The sequence below is a fragment of the Rhyacophila brunnea genome, unplaced genomic scaffold, assembly GCF_057557595.1.
Source record: "Rhyacophila brunnea isolate RB1 unplaced genomic scaffold, BYU_Rbru_1.0 scaffold_3, whole genome shotgun sequence".
NCBI lineage: Eukaryota > Metazoa > Arthropoda > Insecta > Trichoptera > Rhyacophilidae > Rhyacophila > Rhyacophila brunnea.
Genome location: NW_028232965.1, coordinates 31,138,344 through 31,155,700, shown reverse-complemented (window position 1 = coordinate 31,155,700; position 17,357 = coordinate 31,138,344). Strand labels below are relative to the sequence as shown.

At 36.5% G+C, this 17,357-nt stretch overlaps 1 protein-coding gene across 1 annotated transcript in view; it reads right to left on the bottom strand.

Moving 5' to 3' along the window:
• Positions 1-14,139, bottom strand: part of jumu (Forkhead box protein N4 jumeau) — a 37,814-nt gene extending 23,675 nt beyond the window's left edge. Inside the window, exon 1 of the mRNA XM_085952121.1 lies at positions 13,452-14,139. Within this exon, the coding sequence (XP_085808247.1) occupies positions 13,452-13,511 (60 nt within the window). The 5' untranslated portion in view covers positions 13,512-14,139. The remainder of the gene's footprint in view (positions 1-13,451) is intronic.
• Positions 14,140-17,357: the final 3,218 nt, after the last annotated feature.

The following is a 17,357-nucleotide window of genomic DNA, read 5'->3' as shown; positions in this document are numbered from 1 at the left end:
AAGCTCAAAGAGCCTGCCAGCGAAACCACCATGGCCAGTCACAAATTGACTGGTGTAATGGTCTGGAGTCAAATACTTGGTTATCTCCATTCGCCACTGTATGTCTGGAAAAAACGCGTATGTGAGCCGGCCCTTAGTAGATTCGTCCCACTTTCGCTGCCAGGTCTTAATGGCCGCGTCAAGCGACATGAGTCTAATTTTGCGCTTCAATAGTGCTAATCCCTCGCCGGCTTGTCGAGGGGGGGGGACGAGATGAAAATCACCAACGTCAGCCTCCTCACCTTTGAGGAGCAGCATTGAAGCGCCGCTGACCTGAATGTGCAGGTCAAGTGGGAGAATACCGGCCAGGACCGGGAGCGCGTCAGTTGAGGTTGTACGGTAGGCCTTGGTAATGGACAGGAGCACGCTGCGCTGTCCTCTTAAAAGAGAGGCTCTAAGTTTGACACTCTTGGGAATGCGCGGGCACCAAGCGCTGGCGCCGTAAGCCGCGATTCCCATAAAAATGGCGCCGTAGGCGATCTTGAGCGCCCTTACTCTTAAGCCCCATCCTTCACCAGCCATGCGGCCGACCCTCTGGAAGGCCACCCCAGCCTTGTGGACTTGGGTTTCGGCATGGTGTTGGAAATTTAGCATGGTGTCCATCTTGACGCCTAGATAGGTGACGATCTTCGACACTTTCACTCTCGTGTCACTGAATCGGACTGTGGGTGGTCTCGAGCAGTTCAGTCGTCTCGGTCCTTTGAGGACAATGGCTTCTGTCTTGGAAGGTGCGAATGATAGTCTATTTAGTTTACCCCAAGCCTCAATTGATGCTAAGGCTTCGCCAACAGTGCTCTCAATCTTCGCCCTGCTGTCGGCCTCGACCAACAGCAGCGCATCGTTTGCGTAGGCAATGACAGTACAGTCGGTTGGAAGCGGAATTCTAAGGAGATCGTCGAAGAGTACGTTCCAGAGAAGGGGCCCGAGGACTGAGCCCTGGGGACATCCCATGCTGGTGTTTCTCTCTATTGTTGTTGATCCAACTCGAAACTCGATCGATCTATTCGTGAAGTAACTTTGAATCGACGCGAACAAATTTCCTGGTAGTCTCTTCAGCCGAAGCTTTCGAAGTATAAGAGGCCAGGACGCACTATCAAACGCACCTGCAATGTCCAGGAAAACTCCTAGGACGTATTTACGGCGAGAATTTTCAGAGATGGCAATCACGTTCCTAATGGCGTCGACTGTTGATTTGCCTCTTCTGAATCCAAATTGCTTATCGGAAAGCGGCGAGTGTGTCTCCAGGTGGGCTTCAATCCTGTGGCACAGTAGCTTCTCCAGCACTTTGCCCAGGGCGGGCAGGAGTGTTAGAGGGCGGTAGGCTTTGGGGCTTGACGGTTCTCGGCTGCCAGCTTTGGGGATTACCTTAAGTAAGCCCCTCTTCCAGCAGTCGGGGAACGTGCCGCTTCTGATGCAGTCACTGAAGAGGGCTGTAATCTCTGGCGCGGCGATGGCCCATGTGCGTTTGACAAGTAAGTTGTCAATGCAGTCCGGGCCCGGGGCCTTGCCAGCAGTCAACGTGCGCATGATTTGGTTGATCTCCTGTTCGGAAGGCAACGATGAATGATCCGTGTCGATTGGAAGAGAAGCCTCAAAGCGGGTCGTCCTCATGGCGTCATCATCCCTGGACTCATCATCCAGAGGGATGAGAGCCTCGAGTAGGACCGCAGCCGTTTCAGACTCGGTACTGGTGAATCCGCCACCCGGTTTCTCGATGCCGCACAGGAGGCTCGTCGGTCTGAGTCCCAGCCTCAATGCACGGTATGGAGGACCCCAGGGGTCCGAACCTCCCTCAATGGTAACGAAATTACGCCAGTAGTCTTTCTTGGCTTGAGTGATTGCTTTCTTGTATTCCGTTCGGGTGAATTTGGCCATGGTTGCAAGGGGATCGATGGAGGCAGGTGGTTGCTTGCGCAGGCGTGCACGTTGATGGACCTTGCGCGCTTTTCTGAAAAGATCACGCAGGCGCGAAACATGCTGCGTCCACCACGGCGACTGGCTTGGTGGCTTGGGCTTGCAGCGTCCGAGTGAAGCTTCGGCTGATCCGGTGATGTCTGCAGTCAGTCGTGAGGCGGCCGAGTGTACGTCTGGAAATCGGATTCTGGATGTCCTGTCAAGCTTTTTGGAAAGCGCCTCTTCAAACTTTTCCCAATTCCCGTCGCGATACTAACCTACAAGTGGCCTTGACACATAATCATAGTAGATACATAGATAGTTTTTCAACAGAATCAAAGTATAATTGGACAGTTATGCAGAAAGTAGCCAGTCCACAAAAAATAAAAAGTGAGATTTGATATATATCAGATGCGAGAAGGTTTTCTCTACATTCTGCTGAAAATAGCCAAGCCGCAAAAAAATTATTCTTGAAATAAAATACTATTTACAATTTTACATACATTTTTAACAATCATTTTGTTACTAAAGTGCCATATCTCAGCTCGACATTATTGTGGACTGGCTACATTCTGCATAACTACGTTCAATTATGAAACCACTGGCACTGGCGGTGGCACATACGATTGCTAGGTACCTACACTTAGTTTAATTGATTCTGAATCTAAATAAACAAACATTTCGTTAAGAAATTGCCGGCCACAGACGGACAGTTCTCGTAACAGGTTGAACATGCCAGTTAATAACTATACAGTTATCTTTGGCAGATAATCTGCGGCGCCCATAGACGGACACTTTTCGACCTTTCAGATATGTGCCATGTTCAAACTGCCAGCGACCCCCCACTCCCGTGTTTTTGTAAAACTGTTGGAATTTCAACTAGCCGAAAGTTCTCGTTTGACGTTAGATGCTGGTAACGTAAAGTAGGAGTAGCTGGCGCGATTTGGCGGCAAATTTTGACAGTTCTGTCATAGTTCGTTCGTAAGAAGTATATTATTTTTGTTGCGTGTTAGTTCTTTTGCGAGATACTCATATTATATAATTACGAATATTGTGGTGTCAACTAGGTACCGCAAACAATATTTTCCACTACTTAAATGTAAATAAAAAAATAAAATGTAAACTTGATGTAAAATAAATCTAGACAAAAGAAATATGTACTTACGTAAATTTAGTATTAAGTTAATGTTATAATATGTACCAAATTAATAGATATTATTCAAAACCAATAAGTAAATAATTGTTTTGGTGATTGAATAAAACATATTACACAAATTTAATGTATATAACCCTGATTTAAATAAAACAATACGTATGTATTTTATCTTAATTAAATTTTATTAAAACAACAATAAGTATACTATGAATAATTTATTCAAAATAAAAGAATCTGGACATATATTTACACAAACAATAAATTGTAATCATAATAAATCTAACAAAGTAAAAATATTCGTAGATCAATCGTTCGTTCAAGTATACCCTACTTAAAACTAATTTAACACATGGTACCCCTGTGTATGATCTCGGCGAACATAACCTCCATAGTTTTTGACACTTGATCTGCCACAGACAATAACTGTACGTATATGGGCACGTCTGTTGACAGTTCGACAGATTTTAAATGGGGTAGTTAAACTGATCTGTGGTGTGTCCACTAACGTACAGTTATTGAACAGTTATTGTCTGTGCCATGTTCAAACTGCTACGAGAACTGTCCGTCTATGGGGGCCTAATCCGTCCACTTAATTAAAAGGTCCAACAGGTACCTATGTACCTACCTATATTGTTCAGGAAACAGGAAGCATATCTAAATAAATTATTTAGCTATTTATATGTACATATTATTTTTGTACTTACATAGAATGTCTAATATCAGATGGGGGTCCACTGAGTGGAGGCTTGTGTTAACAGATTTTTGTTTTTACGAGAAATGGATGTCAGCCACTTGCTGGTCTATACATTGAAAAACAATGTGTATTTGCCAGATCCAGGATTCCAACCTGGGACCCACGACATTATAAGCCGACGCTTAAGCCGCTAAGCCATCGTGGGTGTTAGTAAGTACATATCCCTAAACAATAATATCATGTATGTAGTATAATACGAGGGTGGGTCAATAATTCCTTAGAAAAAAGCATTAAAACAGTTTTTATTTTTGTATTTTTTTTTTATTTCTCAACATAATCTCCTTGGAGCTCAATACACTTGGTTAGACGTTTCTCAATTTTTTTTAAACCGTCAGAAAAAAAAGTTTTCGGAAGGTCCTCAAAATAAGCATTTGTCCGATCGATGACTTCTTCATTTGAAAAAAAACGTTGTTCACTTAGCCATTTTTTTAAGTTTGGGAAAAGGAAAAAGTCACTGGGGGCTAAATCTGGCGAATACGGTGGGTGGTCGACCAATTCGAACTTCAATTCTTCAATTTTAGCCATTGATCGTAAACATGTGTGAACACGGGCATTGTCCTGATGAAAGAGGATTTTTTTCCTGTTTAAATGAGGCCGTTTTTCTTCAATTTTGTTTTTTAGCTGGTCCAATAAAGATGCATAATAATCCCCTGTTATTGTTTTTCCTTTTTCCAAATAGTCAACGAAAATAATTCCACGTGCATCCCAAAATACAGCAGCCATAACCTTACCAGCTGATTTTACGGTTTTCGCCTTCTTTGGACTTGGTTCGCCTTTCGCAATCCACTGCTTTGACTGTTCTTTCGTCTCGGGAGTATAGTGGTGTATCCATGTTTCATCTACAGTCACAAAGCGATGAAAAAATTCATCCGGATTGCGTTGAATGAGCGACAACAGGGCTTTAGAGGCCACCACCCTATTGCGTTTATTGTCGACTGTGAGCAAACGCGGCACCCATCTTGCAGAAATTTTTTTCATGCCCAATTTGTCATGTAAAATAGAAATGACGCTACCTTTTGAGATCCCTGTAACCTCAATTATCTCACTCAACTTTAATCTTCGGTCACTTAACACCATATCGTGGATTTTATTGATCATTTCTGGTGTAGTCACCTCTACAGGACGTCCTGAGCGTGGTTCATCCTTTGTTGATGTACGACCACGTTTAAATTCATTTAACCAGTTATAATTGGTTGCAAGTGAAGGAGCAGATATGCCGTGAACTAAATCCAACTCATTTTTTATTTCCTTTGCTGTTAACCCTTTTATATTAAAATGTTTAATAACAGCTCTAAACTCAATTTTCTCAATTTTCCATTTTTCCATTTTCCACAAGCAAATTTTTTTTTTAAATGTACGAGAAACACACAACAACCCGACCAATCTGATTGAAACTTCGCAGCATACTGAATCGGTAGTGCCGCTGCATGAAAACAAACCGCTTACAGTACTAGTCGCGCCACCTGTCGGCTTTTCTAAGGACTTATTGACCCACCCTCGTACCTATGTATAATAAGGACCTATTATGACATACATAATAACAATATATAGGTATTGATGCTTCAATTAATAATGATCGCACACCTGTATGCTAGGTAAAAAAGATACTTCGTTTTAGTAAGCCAAAGGAAAATATTATATCGCTATAAAATTATTACATCTAGATAGAGTTATTTGAAGATGGACTCTGGAAATTAACATTCGTCCTGCGATTCAGATTTAATACTTAGTGAGAAAAAAAAATCGAACGCAATGGTCGACATTGCTCAACAATGTCCTATCCTACGTCTAGCATGTATCTAATTTTCGAATAAAATTACTTATTCGTCAAACAGAGTGTGGTGGCATTGAACGAACAGTCAAACGCCGGGCAAGTTCATGGGCCGGCTGGCCTCGCTACAACGATTCAACTACACTAGAGCTGCCAGTAGCGGTGCATCAATTAAATTTGTAATATTTAAAAATACTAAGGTATAAAATACATAAGTTCACTAGTCAGGTCTTCTGTCGCAATGTTTTCCTAATGTATGATTTTTATAATTAGGTACGCATATAAAAATTGTGTAGGAATACAGATATATTTCAGAAAAATACAGCCAGTAGCGCAGCGCGATGACCGGTACGATCGAACATTATTTTGTGAAGAGCTGGATATTCTTTTTGCAAGCAATTGAAAATTTAACCATACATACCCTTTGTTAAAGACACTTCCGGAAATTCTCAATTGGACGAACTCGTCATTCCAATTGAAAATGTCCGTCGGAATGAAACCGGTATTGGATTTATAGGGAATGGGACAACTGGACGCCAAGACAATTGGACACCGCACTGTCGTAGACACGTATACAGAACGTAGACGAGGAATTTTATCAACTATCGTTTCTATCGACTACTTAGTAGTTTTAATTCATTTTACTCTTAACAAAATGTTTTTTTTATTGCGGATTGAGAATGACCATGCCTAAGGTTTTATATAAAATAAAATAAAAAACTCTTTTTTCATTGGAACTTAAACATAATATGAACGATTAAATCAGTATTTACGTGTGCATATTTAAATTCTCGTCAACTATTAAATCATAATATAATAATTTAAATATAAATAATAATATTAAATATTTTTAAGTACCTATAAGTATTTAATTTCGAATTGCGTGGCGTCCAGTTGTCCCGGAGCCAAATCGTCCTAGACCCGATTTATATGACTATATTGTGGAATCAAGCACATTTAAAATAATAACTACACATTCAAGTGTTTTTGAAAAAGAACTAGGTATATATGTACGAACACCGCACTCTCCGGCACTGTTTTTCACACTCAAGTGTCAAGGTATGCTTTTTTATTATTACTATACAATCTTCTCCTAATATTATAAAGATCAACCACGTGGAAACGTGGCCGGGAAAAGATCGCTGTAGTATCATTTTTAACGATAAAGAGGCATGTTTTAGCTTAGGCTAAAAAATACTTATCTAATGCATGTATAAATAAATACGCACAACATAAATGGGTGGGCAGGTAGATACACTAATTAATTCAAAATTATTAAGTAGTGCCATATTCCACGATTTAGGAAAGTACAACCAAAATTTATTTTACGGTCACGAAGTTCTGAAATAAATCCACGTGGTTCAGGTAGGCAAAATACGTAGAAATAAAATTGTTTCAATTGTTTGACAAAATAAAATACACATAGCTTATAAGTACCTAATGTACAGTTAAATCTTTAATATTTATTTATTATCTATGCACAAAATGATGCATCTTTTCTTCCAATCTTATGTACAAGTAGGCACCCATATTTTTTCACAATAGCAAACCTGTCGTAAGTATATTTCAAGCTAACAAAAGAAGTCGAAAAGTGTATATTGTGCTGTATGGGTGGGTATGTACCCGAAGTGAGTTGAGAAATTCCCACGGCCTTTGAATAACATTTTGAAGGGATACCCCACCTGTAACCTGCGATGTACCTGCAACTACCATGCACTTTGTGAGATTTTTGTTTTCATACAATAATGGTATGACTTCTTCATAAATAATATCGTATGATTATTGTGAACAGTCAAATAATTAAATCTGAAAATAAGAAGTTACAGATGACAAATGAGTTAGGTAGTCATCAAAAATCGGCAGAGGAAAACTATGATATATAGGTGCTGGTTAATGACACTATCGTGTTCATATTTTTGTTTAGACTCGAGCTCTGGATTGAGAAAAATATCTGTACCTACTTACTTACACAATGATACAGTAATTGAAATAAAAACATACATAATATGTTAAATATTTAAATTATTATATTAAAAAACTTTTATTTAATTTTAGATTAACTGGTTGAAGTAGGAATATTACTAATGATCCAAGAGGACATTAAGAAATAAAAAAACTCGCTTCCAAAATCACCGTCACGGTGTTAAAACTCAATAAATGTATATACCTAATTAATAGTCAGGTATGTGCATTATTTTCAGCTGAAAACACTATTAGTCAATGGAAAATCGGCCGAGTGTCTGACGATTTGAGTAGGTAACCGAACAGTCGATAATAGTCAAGAGGCACAGGTGGGGTGCACCAGAAAATAAATAGATCGTCAATGGACGTAAAATTCACTTCTCTCGCTACTATAGGCCGTTCACACGAAAACGGAAACTGTCCTAATCCACATCGCGTAATATAATACCTACATACGTATAGCCATGTCAATCTTACGTACAATGACACGCGATTTGTTTCTGCTTCTTTGAATTATAATAATACGAGAGTAAATTGTTGTAAAACACTGCAACAAAAACCAGAAAATGAATTTTATTATTGAATATTGTTAAAACAAACGAAAGCCCACTCGTTATCTGCTAAGTCATAGTTACCCCACTAGTAATTTAATTGGAGTTTTTTAATCTAAAATAACTGTCTTCTGTTGATGAGGACTATAATTATTACAATATAGGTAGGTATATTACATGCAACATAATGCACACATTTGTGTCATAATTTACAATCAATCTATGTATAGCCTTTGCCCTACATGTATTATCAAAACAGACAATAAAGACTTTAAAAATAACATAATGCACCTTTCCACATGAAATTCACTAAAATAACACATACCTATGTATGTATAGGCAAGACTTAAAATTAATAAAAGGGAAAACGGTAATTTATAAATGGCTAAAAAAGAAAACACCCTTTCCAAGAAAAAAGTAGGTAGGTACCTACTTGTTATATTTTAGTAATGTATTCAGAATTATTTGAAAATAACGAAATTATATTCAGACTAGGTACGTACCAAACAAAAAAAACTCTATTTTTAAGCCCATTTTATAGATTTTGGAAGGGATTTTTGTCCATAATAATATCTTCTAAGAAAGAAGGTAGTATGTACATACTAATAACGTAATAACTAAACCATTAAATGTGTTATAGACACTGGAGTTCGAATGAAGGATGCCGATAATAGTGTTCGATATAAAGTATGTAGCTAACAATGGGTGTTGGGAATTTACGAATGTCACTACTTAATGGTCTTATGGTGTTGTTATGAACATTTTGGTCTCAGTTGAAAGGTGCTCAGGACTCCCTGAAGGAACCCGTGACTGTATCGTTTAAAATTTAAAACAATTATGTTTGACAAAATTATTTTACGAATGTGTTGAACAAAATAATGTAGCCATCGCAGCTCGAGCTTCGCTTGTTTCGACTGCCATACGTATAGGTGCGAAGTTATATTTTGCGCTGTCCAGACGAGCAATAAAATAAAAGTGTCTCGCGACCTTCAAGGGGGACATGTTCCCCTTCAAAAAATGGCACAGCGATTCCTCGAACAATAAAAATGTAGGTAAGAAGTGGTAATGGCGTCAATTAGTATAAAGACGAAGAACAAACATGATAGACATGTCTACCTAAATAATATAGTACCTCTGTCAGTGTATTACCCTATTTCGAATCTTTGAGGTGACAATATAATACCTACCTATAATAAGTTTAGTAGGTATAATATATTATTATGTCATAGGTCATAGGTATGTGTGGGTATCTACATAAGTACTTTAAATTTGATGTATGTATAATAATAAAAAATGTCCCCAATTCCCAAGACGATTTGAAACATCGATGGAAATGGGAATAGGTATACATTATAATTGTTTTTTTTTTTATAACTTTTTTAAATGTAGAGGAAACATTTTAGTAGGTAGGTGATACATATGAAATATTGAAGTCAGAGTGAATAATTATTTCATGAATAAATAATAATTAGGTAACAAAGGTATTACGAGTGAGACTTCTCGAGCAAGAGTCGGGTTTGGTAGACCATGCAAAGAACAATGGACTGGGCAAGGAGTCCACAGGTGCACATCGGTAAGCTAGGGGAAGTTGAAAGTTCCTAAGAAAAATTTACCCACGGATTTTTTTAATACTTTCCTACATAGGTAAGTACGTATTTGAAATATTTAAAATTAAATTAAAAGGTACTAGGTACGTAGATTTCATTCTATAATCTTTACAGTGACAAAATGTTACTTATTCGACGCAATCACTGATGATAATAGCTATTGATTAAATACACGACTATGTTAGTAATAATGGCAGGAGATAAATTAATGCAAATTCTATAGGTTCGACTTGAGAATTTCGAACGACAGTATGGTCATAAGATTTCATCCACTGTGGTGCACGGTCCTAATGTAAATTACATTACGTATACCTATATAGGTACTGTATTTTACAATTACTTAAAGTTGAGTTGAATAATATCCCATAATCGAATCGGTGTGTAGTGTACCCACGTGGTAGAACTCGATCATAATGGATAGCAGGATTTTAGCGTTTATTTGGTGTTAATATTTTCATGAACTAAAATAAATAGTTATTTCCATTTGTATCCGGTTCACAAGGCGGGAGGGAGCCGCACAGAAGCGGCGCGACCCTGTCCCTGCCATATTCTCCGATGCGGAGTGTAATATAGGGTACATTGGTAGTATTCGGTGCTAATAGATTACGTACCCATATATTAATAATAAAAAATATATTTCTGTTCAACGAACATGCTTTAAAAATATTGAATACTCACTGGTTAGTATAATTTACCTATGAGTTAATATCTACATACAGATACATAATAAAATAAATATAATATTGAATAAGTTAACAACGTATCTAATGTAAGTTGTGGGTGTAGACTTGTAGATACTAACATACTCGTAATAAGTAGATATGTGTTTCTCGTACAACGTAAATATGACAGGTAAAGCACGTGCAAATAATACAATAGCATGATAGCGGGGTTCGAACCGTGGTATCTGTTTTACACCTTGTTTATCTTTACAATAATTATTACCGGCGGCCTACCTACTCAAAAGTGGACTGCTGCGACAACAGATGACTTTCTTTTGATTATTTTATTAATCGGTGTGTATTTGGGATGGGCTTTTCCAATAAAAAATAAGGATACTTAATCGAATATTAGTTTCATTTTAACTTTTAAAAGTACAGAATAGGTATATACAATTAGAAAATCTACTGAAATACAATTATTAATTGAAGAACTTACGGTAAAAGGAATATTACATGATAACATACATTATATCCTAAAAGGCAAAGTGTGTATTCCCCGTAACCACTCAATATACCCCCTTCCAGAAAAGATAGGTCCAGAGACAGTACGAGTACGGCAACGATAGGTGCATGAATGCTGGATGAGTAACGTGACCATGACCATACGTTCCGTTTTGGACGGGATCGTCCCGTTTTTAAATGTCCTATCCCGTTGTCCCCATGCACAGCTTCGGGATACCGAAATGTCCCGTTTTCAGAAAGAGAGCCCACGGTAAAGATTTAAAAAAAGGGCGCAAAAAACCAATAGTAGGAGTCTTTTTTCTTACCAATAAGTTGTGTACGAGCGTAAAAATACAGTTGCAAGTCGCAGTAACAACTGTTGTTAATTACCAAAGTAAATTTTGAAGAAGTAGCATTTCATTATTATTTGAAATCAAAACCAAATGTAACTGTATTCTTCAGAAAAATATAAGGCCACATAAATTATTTATTCTCACGTGTTCATTCCTGTTCTTTTCATTAATAAATAAAAATATTAAAATTGTCATTCACTAATTACCTATTATTCCATATATTCAATGATACCGAAGGAAACAAAAATGTATGGTGACAACAATATACCTAATAGTCCGTAACAAGGCCTTCTATTTATAGAAGACATCCATCTGTTGCACTTACTGTAAATTGATAATGAAGGGATGAAGAAGAATGTAAATAAGTAAATAATTAATTATATCAAGTCCGTTGAATTGAAAAACGTACACTTGAAACAAATGTGGACAAATGAACAGGTATATATGTAATTTTTGCGGGGGGGGGCAATTGGTGCTGCGTGTAGGGCCCCCGAATGGTTAAATCGGCCCCTGGAACACACGAAATGAGTAAACCCAGAGTAATGATGAATGACTACCTACTGACAGAATCGATCAGATTAACCCTAAATCAGTGGTAGCGAATTATGCAAAGTTAGAAAATATAGGAGCAACAATTAATAATTTTAACTTCAGCCAAGCGTTTTTAAGGTATTCTTCCAATTTTAAAAAATCCCACCAGAATCAAAGACGAAACGGTTCTGGGGTGTAGGTAGGTACCTAATCCTTCCGATCTGATCGCTTTTTTCACCTACAATGAAAATTCAGTCAAAAATCTAAAGCTACGAAAAAACAGTGATACCATCAATCGGGACGTTCTGCGTGCCAGTGGTTGGGGTTTTACATGTTATTACAGTTCTTTCGGGTGCCATATCTAAATAGTACTATTTAGATAATATAGAATTGAATACTTTTTATCTAAAAATGAAAAACAAATTGTCGAAATAATGCAATAGCTTTGAGGTATCGAAGTGTAATGCGTAATTTCAGAACCTGAAAATAATATTATTAAGTACCTACATCGGTGTCGGTACCTACTGGGGAAAATTGGGTGGTTCGCCCACACTAATTCTTTGGAAAACACTGATCAGTGATCACTCTTACAGGGAGTGGCGCGCACCCCAGTATGTATCCTAGGTACAATAATATGAATATCAACGTGTGACAATATAGGGACACTACTTTATTACTAAATACCTACCTGATAATATTGTATCATGCGTAAATATGTAAACATTAGACACCTAATTTGTTTTCGTTTGACATTGTCCCATCTTTCGATATTTCCATTCTGAGCCCACTTACTTCAGAAATATCGGCGTTTTTATGATAAAAAACAATTAATTTTATTACGTCTAATCGATTATGCTCGGTAATGTTCCCGCCTAAAAATATACTGAATAGGTACCTATGTCGGAATCTTTAGTGGGCTACGGAGGACTTACCAGTTCGCAGACGGGGGGTCATTATTCCACACATTTAGCGGAATCGTACAACCTTCATTATTAAATAGTGAGCATCGAATAGAGTTCATTGACGGCAATAATTTTTTCACGATTTGGCGCGATTTTGCCAAAGAGCCTGCGAAACGAAATAAACCCCTTTTATTAAACTGTTGTCCTTTTCTATTTCATATTGAAATATCTCGTGAGAGCGACGGACGTACGTCTGATTTATCAACAGGGCGAACTTATAACCTTGAAGAGTAGAGATCTGTAGTATAATAATATCAAAGTAATCATAATTTTATAATCCGTCAACAATTTTATTTGCCGGCGAAATATATTTTTTCACGATAAACACTATTTTTCCAAGTTGCAAGAACCAAGATAGTCGTTCCTATCGGTAACAGGGAATCAGTCAGTTCATGGGGTATCGAAGAGCAATGTTTTTGTTAATAATAAAAGCCGGGCGGTAAATAAAAATACATGAGAAATTTGGTCCATGAAGCTTCGAGCAGCTGCCAAATAACAATATTCACGAAAAAATATCGTCTAGTTTTTAATGTGACATATCAGTAAAGAGAATGAATGCATGTAATCTTCGACGTACGGCACAAAAAGAGCGGGATATGTTGGACTGGGCCATTCCATTTTGTTGATGTACTTAACATGAACACATTTTCTTCATTTATTGACACAAATCAACTATAATTATCTACAAATAGGTGGATAAATAGCTTACCGAATATTTATTGAAATAAATATCCTGGTGCCCTAGTGATAAATCTTCAATTTCACACATTTAAACGTATTTACTGTCATAAAACTGACAGATACACCACAGATACCACTCACTCCATACAAAACTACACTGTTTTCTGTGATGTTGGTTTTACAAACACAAAGGAACGCTCGAATTTCAAATCGCTTCTCTGTGATTGGTCACGCTCGTTCACGTGATCTTCCCGCCATAACACCATTGGCTGACGGAATCAATGGAGGTCTGTTGAAAAAAGAGGGAACCTACTATGTGCCTACTTGTTAAAAAGTAAATAAATTAAAATTCATAATTTGACAAATCAAATTAGAGGACAATGATGCAGAATGCTGTCACTGGCAAAGAATTTTGATGTATTTATTGTTTGTAATGAATAACCGAGCCGTACCACCAACAATCACAATCTGAAAGTCTGAATACAAAATGTTCAATATTCCACTTGGATTATTCACTATATTTATTTTTTCCAATTAATTATCACTATATATTCCATCACATACAATGACAGATAATTTTAAAGAATATTGTAACTGCAATTACACTTTTGTGCCATGTTATGACAGTAACTATCCGTTCTTGTCACTGCTCGTTTTGACGTAAAAAATACCGGGAAAAATGGCGGTTTGTTTACACCGGCAAAATTGTTGGGCACGGAACAAAAAAAATACTATTTTGTTGATACAATGTCTTTTACAAATGTAGCTACTTTTAATGAATCATATGATGTTTTAATAATTATTGAGCATGTTATCTGTAATATTTGAGAAGAATTAGACTAGACTTTTTAAAATATAGAAATAGTCGAGCCCGACGATTCCATTGTTTATTGCAGGGGGTGTTTTGAGATGGTTTGGCTTACGTGCTTTGCTTTGCTACGGCAACTTAATCGATTTTCATTTTCTAAAAAAACAATTAAGACTATTTAGGTTTATTTATATTTAAGGGCAATAAAAAAAAATCGCAAATGTTTAAGCTATTCATCCTTTTTCGTAAATAATACAAAAATGTACAAAACGTTTAGGGTTGCCACATGGCCGATATTATTCTCCTAATATTACTACCTACCAATTATTAAATTAATAAAATTGGTGATTCGCTAGCGTGAAAAATTAGAGCGATTCGATTTGATTTTTTCAAATACAACGGTTGGATCAAGGCGCGCACGTCACTTCACCGATCCACTGCAGGCTGCTATGACTATTTATAGTGGAACAAGTTATCATTGAAATTGTGTAGATTCCGATACCTACCTATCTTCTTTTTTTGACCATGCCAATCCCAATAGGATCATTTATGGGCATCCACAGAGTGGAGGTTTTGATTTTAGATTTTGTTTTTAGGAGATATGGGTTTTAGCCACTTGCTCAACCTATTATTAGATAGAGTTAGGTACTTTTTTTTAACTCGGTGAAGCAAGATAGTCTTCTCTTCGGGTAATTTTACAATAAGCGATTATTTTTCTTGTATGGTGTTAACTGTCAATTCTTGGTGGAAATTAATTGTATTAATTAAAATAAAACACAATATGTAGGTAGTTGGTACTAATTCCACTTATTTTTATTTGTCAGGCCGTTCGTTCGCGTCGAAGGGGTATTGTCGATGTGCCTTTGAAGACGAAACTGGTTGCAACTAAAAATATTAAAATAAATGAACTAATATTAGGTACATAATATTGTGTTGTATTTTATTTAATAACCAATGTGTCTGTATATTTAAAATTGGATAAATTCCCCTTTGGACTTAAATTCTGTGCATTTCTCTATTAGCTAGCGTATTGAAAATACATCATTTTGAAATAGCTAAAGAACATAGAACACGTGGGACTCAAACCTCACAAACTAAACAAAAAAAGGACCTCACATCTTTTCTTGATCTGGGTGAAAGCTCTTGTCCACTTCAGCTGTTGGCTGGCCAATGACTTATATCAATTAAATATTATTTTATGGGATCAGAGATCAGAGGCAGTAACGAAGACTTCATACTGGGCGATTATTTAAAGCCTACCTTATTAAAAGAATGTTGCCTAATAACATATTTAAATAACTTCATTATTTTATGACATCTGTCTGTAGGGATGTATTATAAATTGACTGCCAGCTTGCTTAACTAGACGGACATGTAGCTATTGGCACAAATACGTATGCAGCAATTACAGAAACGTCACAACACAATCTATCAAAGGCTTTAATTAATTTTGTACATTTCATGCAAACACATATATACAATTACACACAATGTCAAAATTGGTGTCTTACTATCACGTATAATGAGCCTTTCGATCCATACAACGAACGGTACCTATAATTTTTGTAATAATGTTCAATCATTTTGATGCACTGGGCTGAACCGAATAGTCTCACAGTCTGAACGCTTGACAGCAAAATTTTCTAGCCTGATATTGAATTAGTTGGGTATTACTTTGCATCTAGGTATTATAAAAATGTAAAATATAATATTTTTTTTTAGTAAAATACTGAAGATGAAAAAATTTTAATTCAAGTACAAATGTGGCTGTTTGACTTTTTTTCAGTTATCTATCACAGCCTACCCACGTTCAAAAGGCACCCTTCGCCACTGCTGGGTGGTGATGTGCACCAGGGTGGGGTAAATAAATTCATGTATTATAATAATTATTATTACTTATAATATAATCCATAATAAAACAAAACAGTTAGGAAAATATTTTTATTGGAAAAAGTAACATTTTCAGAAAATCCTTAAAAGTAAAAATTGATGAATAAATAATAAACAACCAAACATAATAATGTCCATTAGGTTGTAAATAACAGTAAAATAGTACAAAAACAAAATTAAAAAGAAACTTATTAAACATAATGCTGACCTATACCAAAGAACCTGAGATTAAAATATTTCAATATTATACAATACGTAATTAAATAACATTAGACTGATATCTGTATATTTGTACTCTAAATACCTCACTAACAAACACCAGAGTGAAAATGCTCTGGGGCATATGAGTATCAGCTATTAACGACAGAAAGCACGGTTTAGTTAAGAAAATCTGACCTAAATATTTCGTTTCATCACGTCAACTTGTTGAAATTATGGGTATTTTAAAATTAATCTCTGCATCTTGATAAATTTGCAAGAGTGGCGACCATGGCCCTCACATCCTGAAGTAGGCCACCAGGCCGGGATCATTGGCGGGCCCCCCTACTTATTGCTAAGGTGACAGTATGGACACTATCGTAGCATTTTCCAAAATATGGTGTTTGAGGTAAAATTAATGATATTCTGTGTATTTTGAGTAATTTTTTAATACATCCACTTGAATTATGATTAGTGGTTGGTTTAGGAGAAAATGTTAATATTCATGAAGTAAAATAGCGCTCCGCAGGCAACTTTTTTTACTATTAGAGCAAATTTGTAATGTGTGTTTATCTCACTTATTCGATTGATCTGTCACACTGGGCCTCCTCCTGAGCCTGGGCTAGAGCCATGTCAGCCTTGTGGGGGCCATGGTGGTAAAAACTCTTAGCAAGGCATTTGTTTCAGGCAAAATGCCTTTTTTAAATTTCGTGAGAATTGATGAATGTGTATAGTTTCAAAAACTGTCCACAAATCAATATTAGTGAATAATCTTTTTGTAAATATCATTTTAGAAGTTATAGATCATTATTATATGAAATTGCAAATGTAATACGCACATCTTTAATGTAGATTTTGACCGTATTTTGAAATTAGGCACCACATAGAGGTGAAATATCGTCTCTGTTCTGGCAGAACACACTAACTGGAGAATACTAGTTTTGAGTAATTTGACTTTGAAGTTGTTAAAATGTGTGAAATAATGGTCTATCATGTGAGTTTATTAAGTAATCGTAAAAAGGATGACTTTAAAATAAA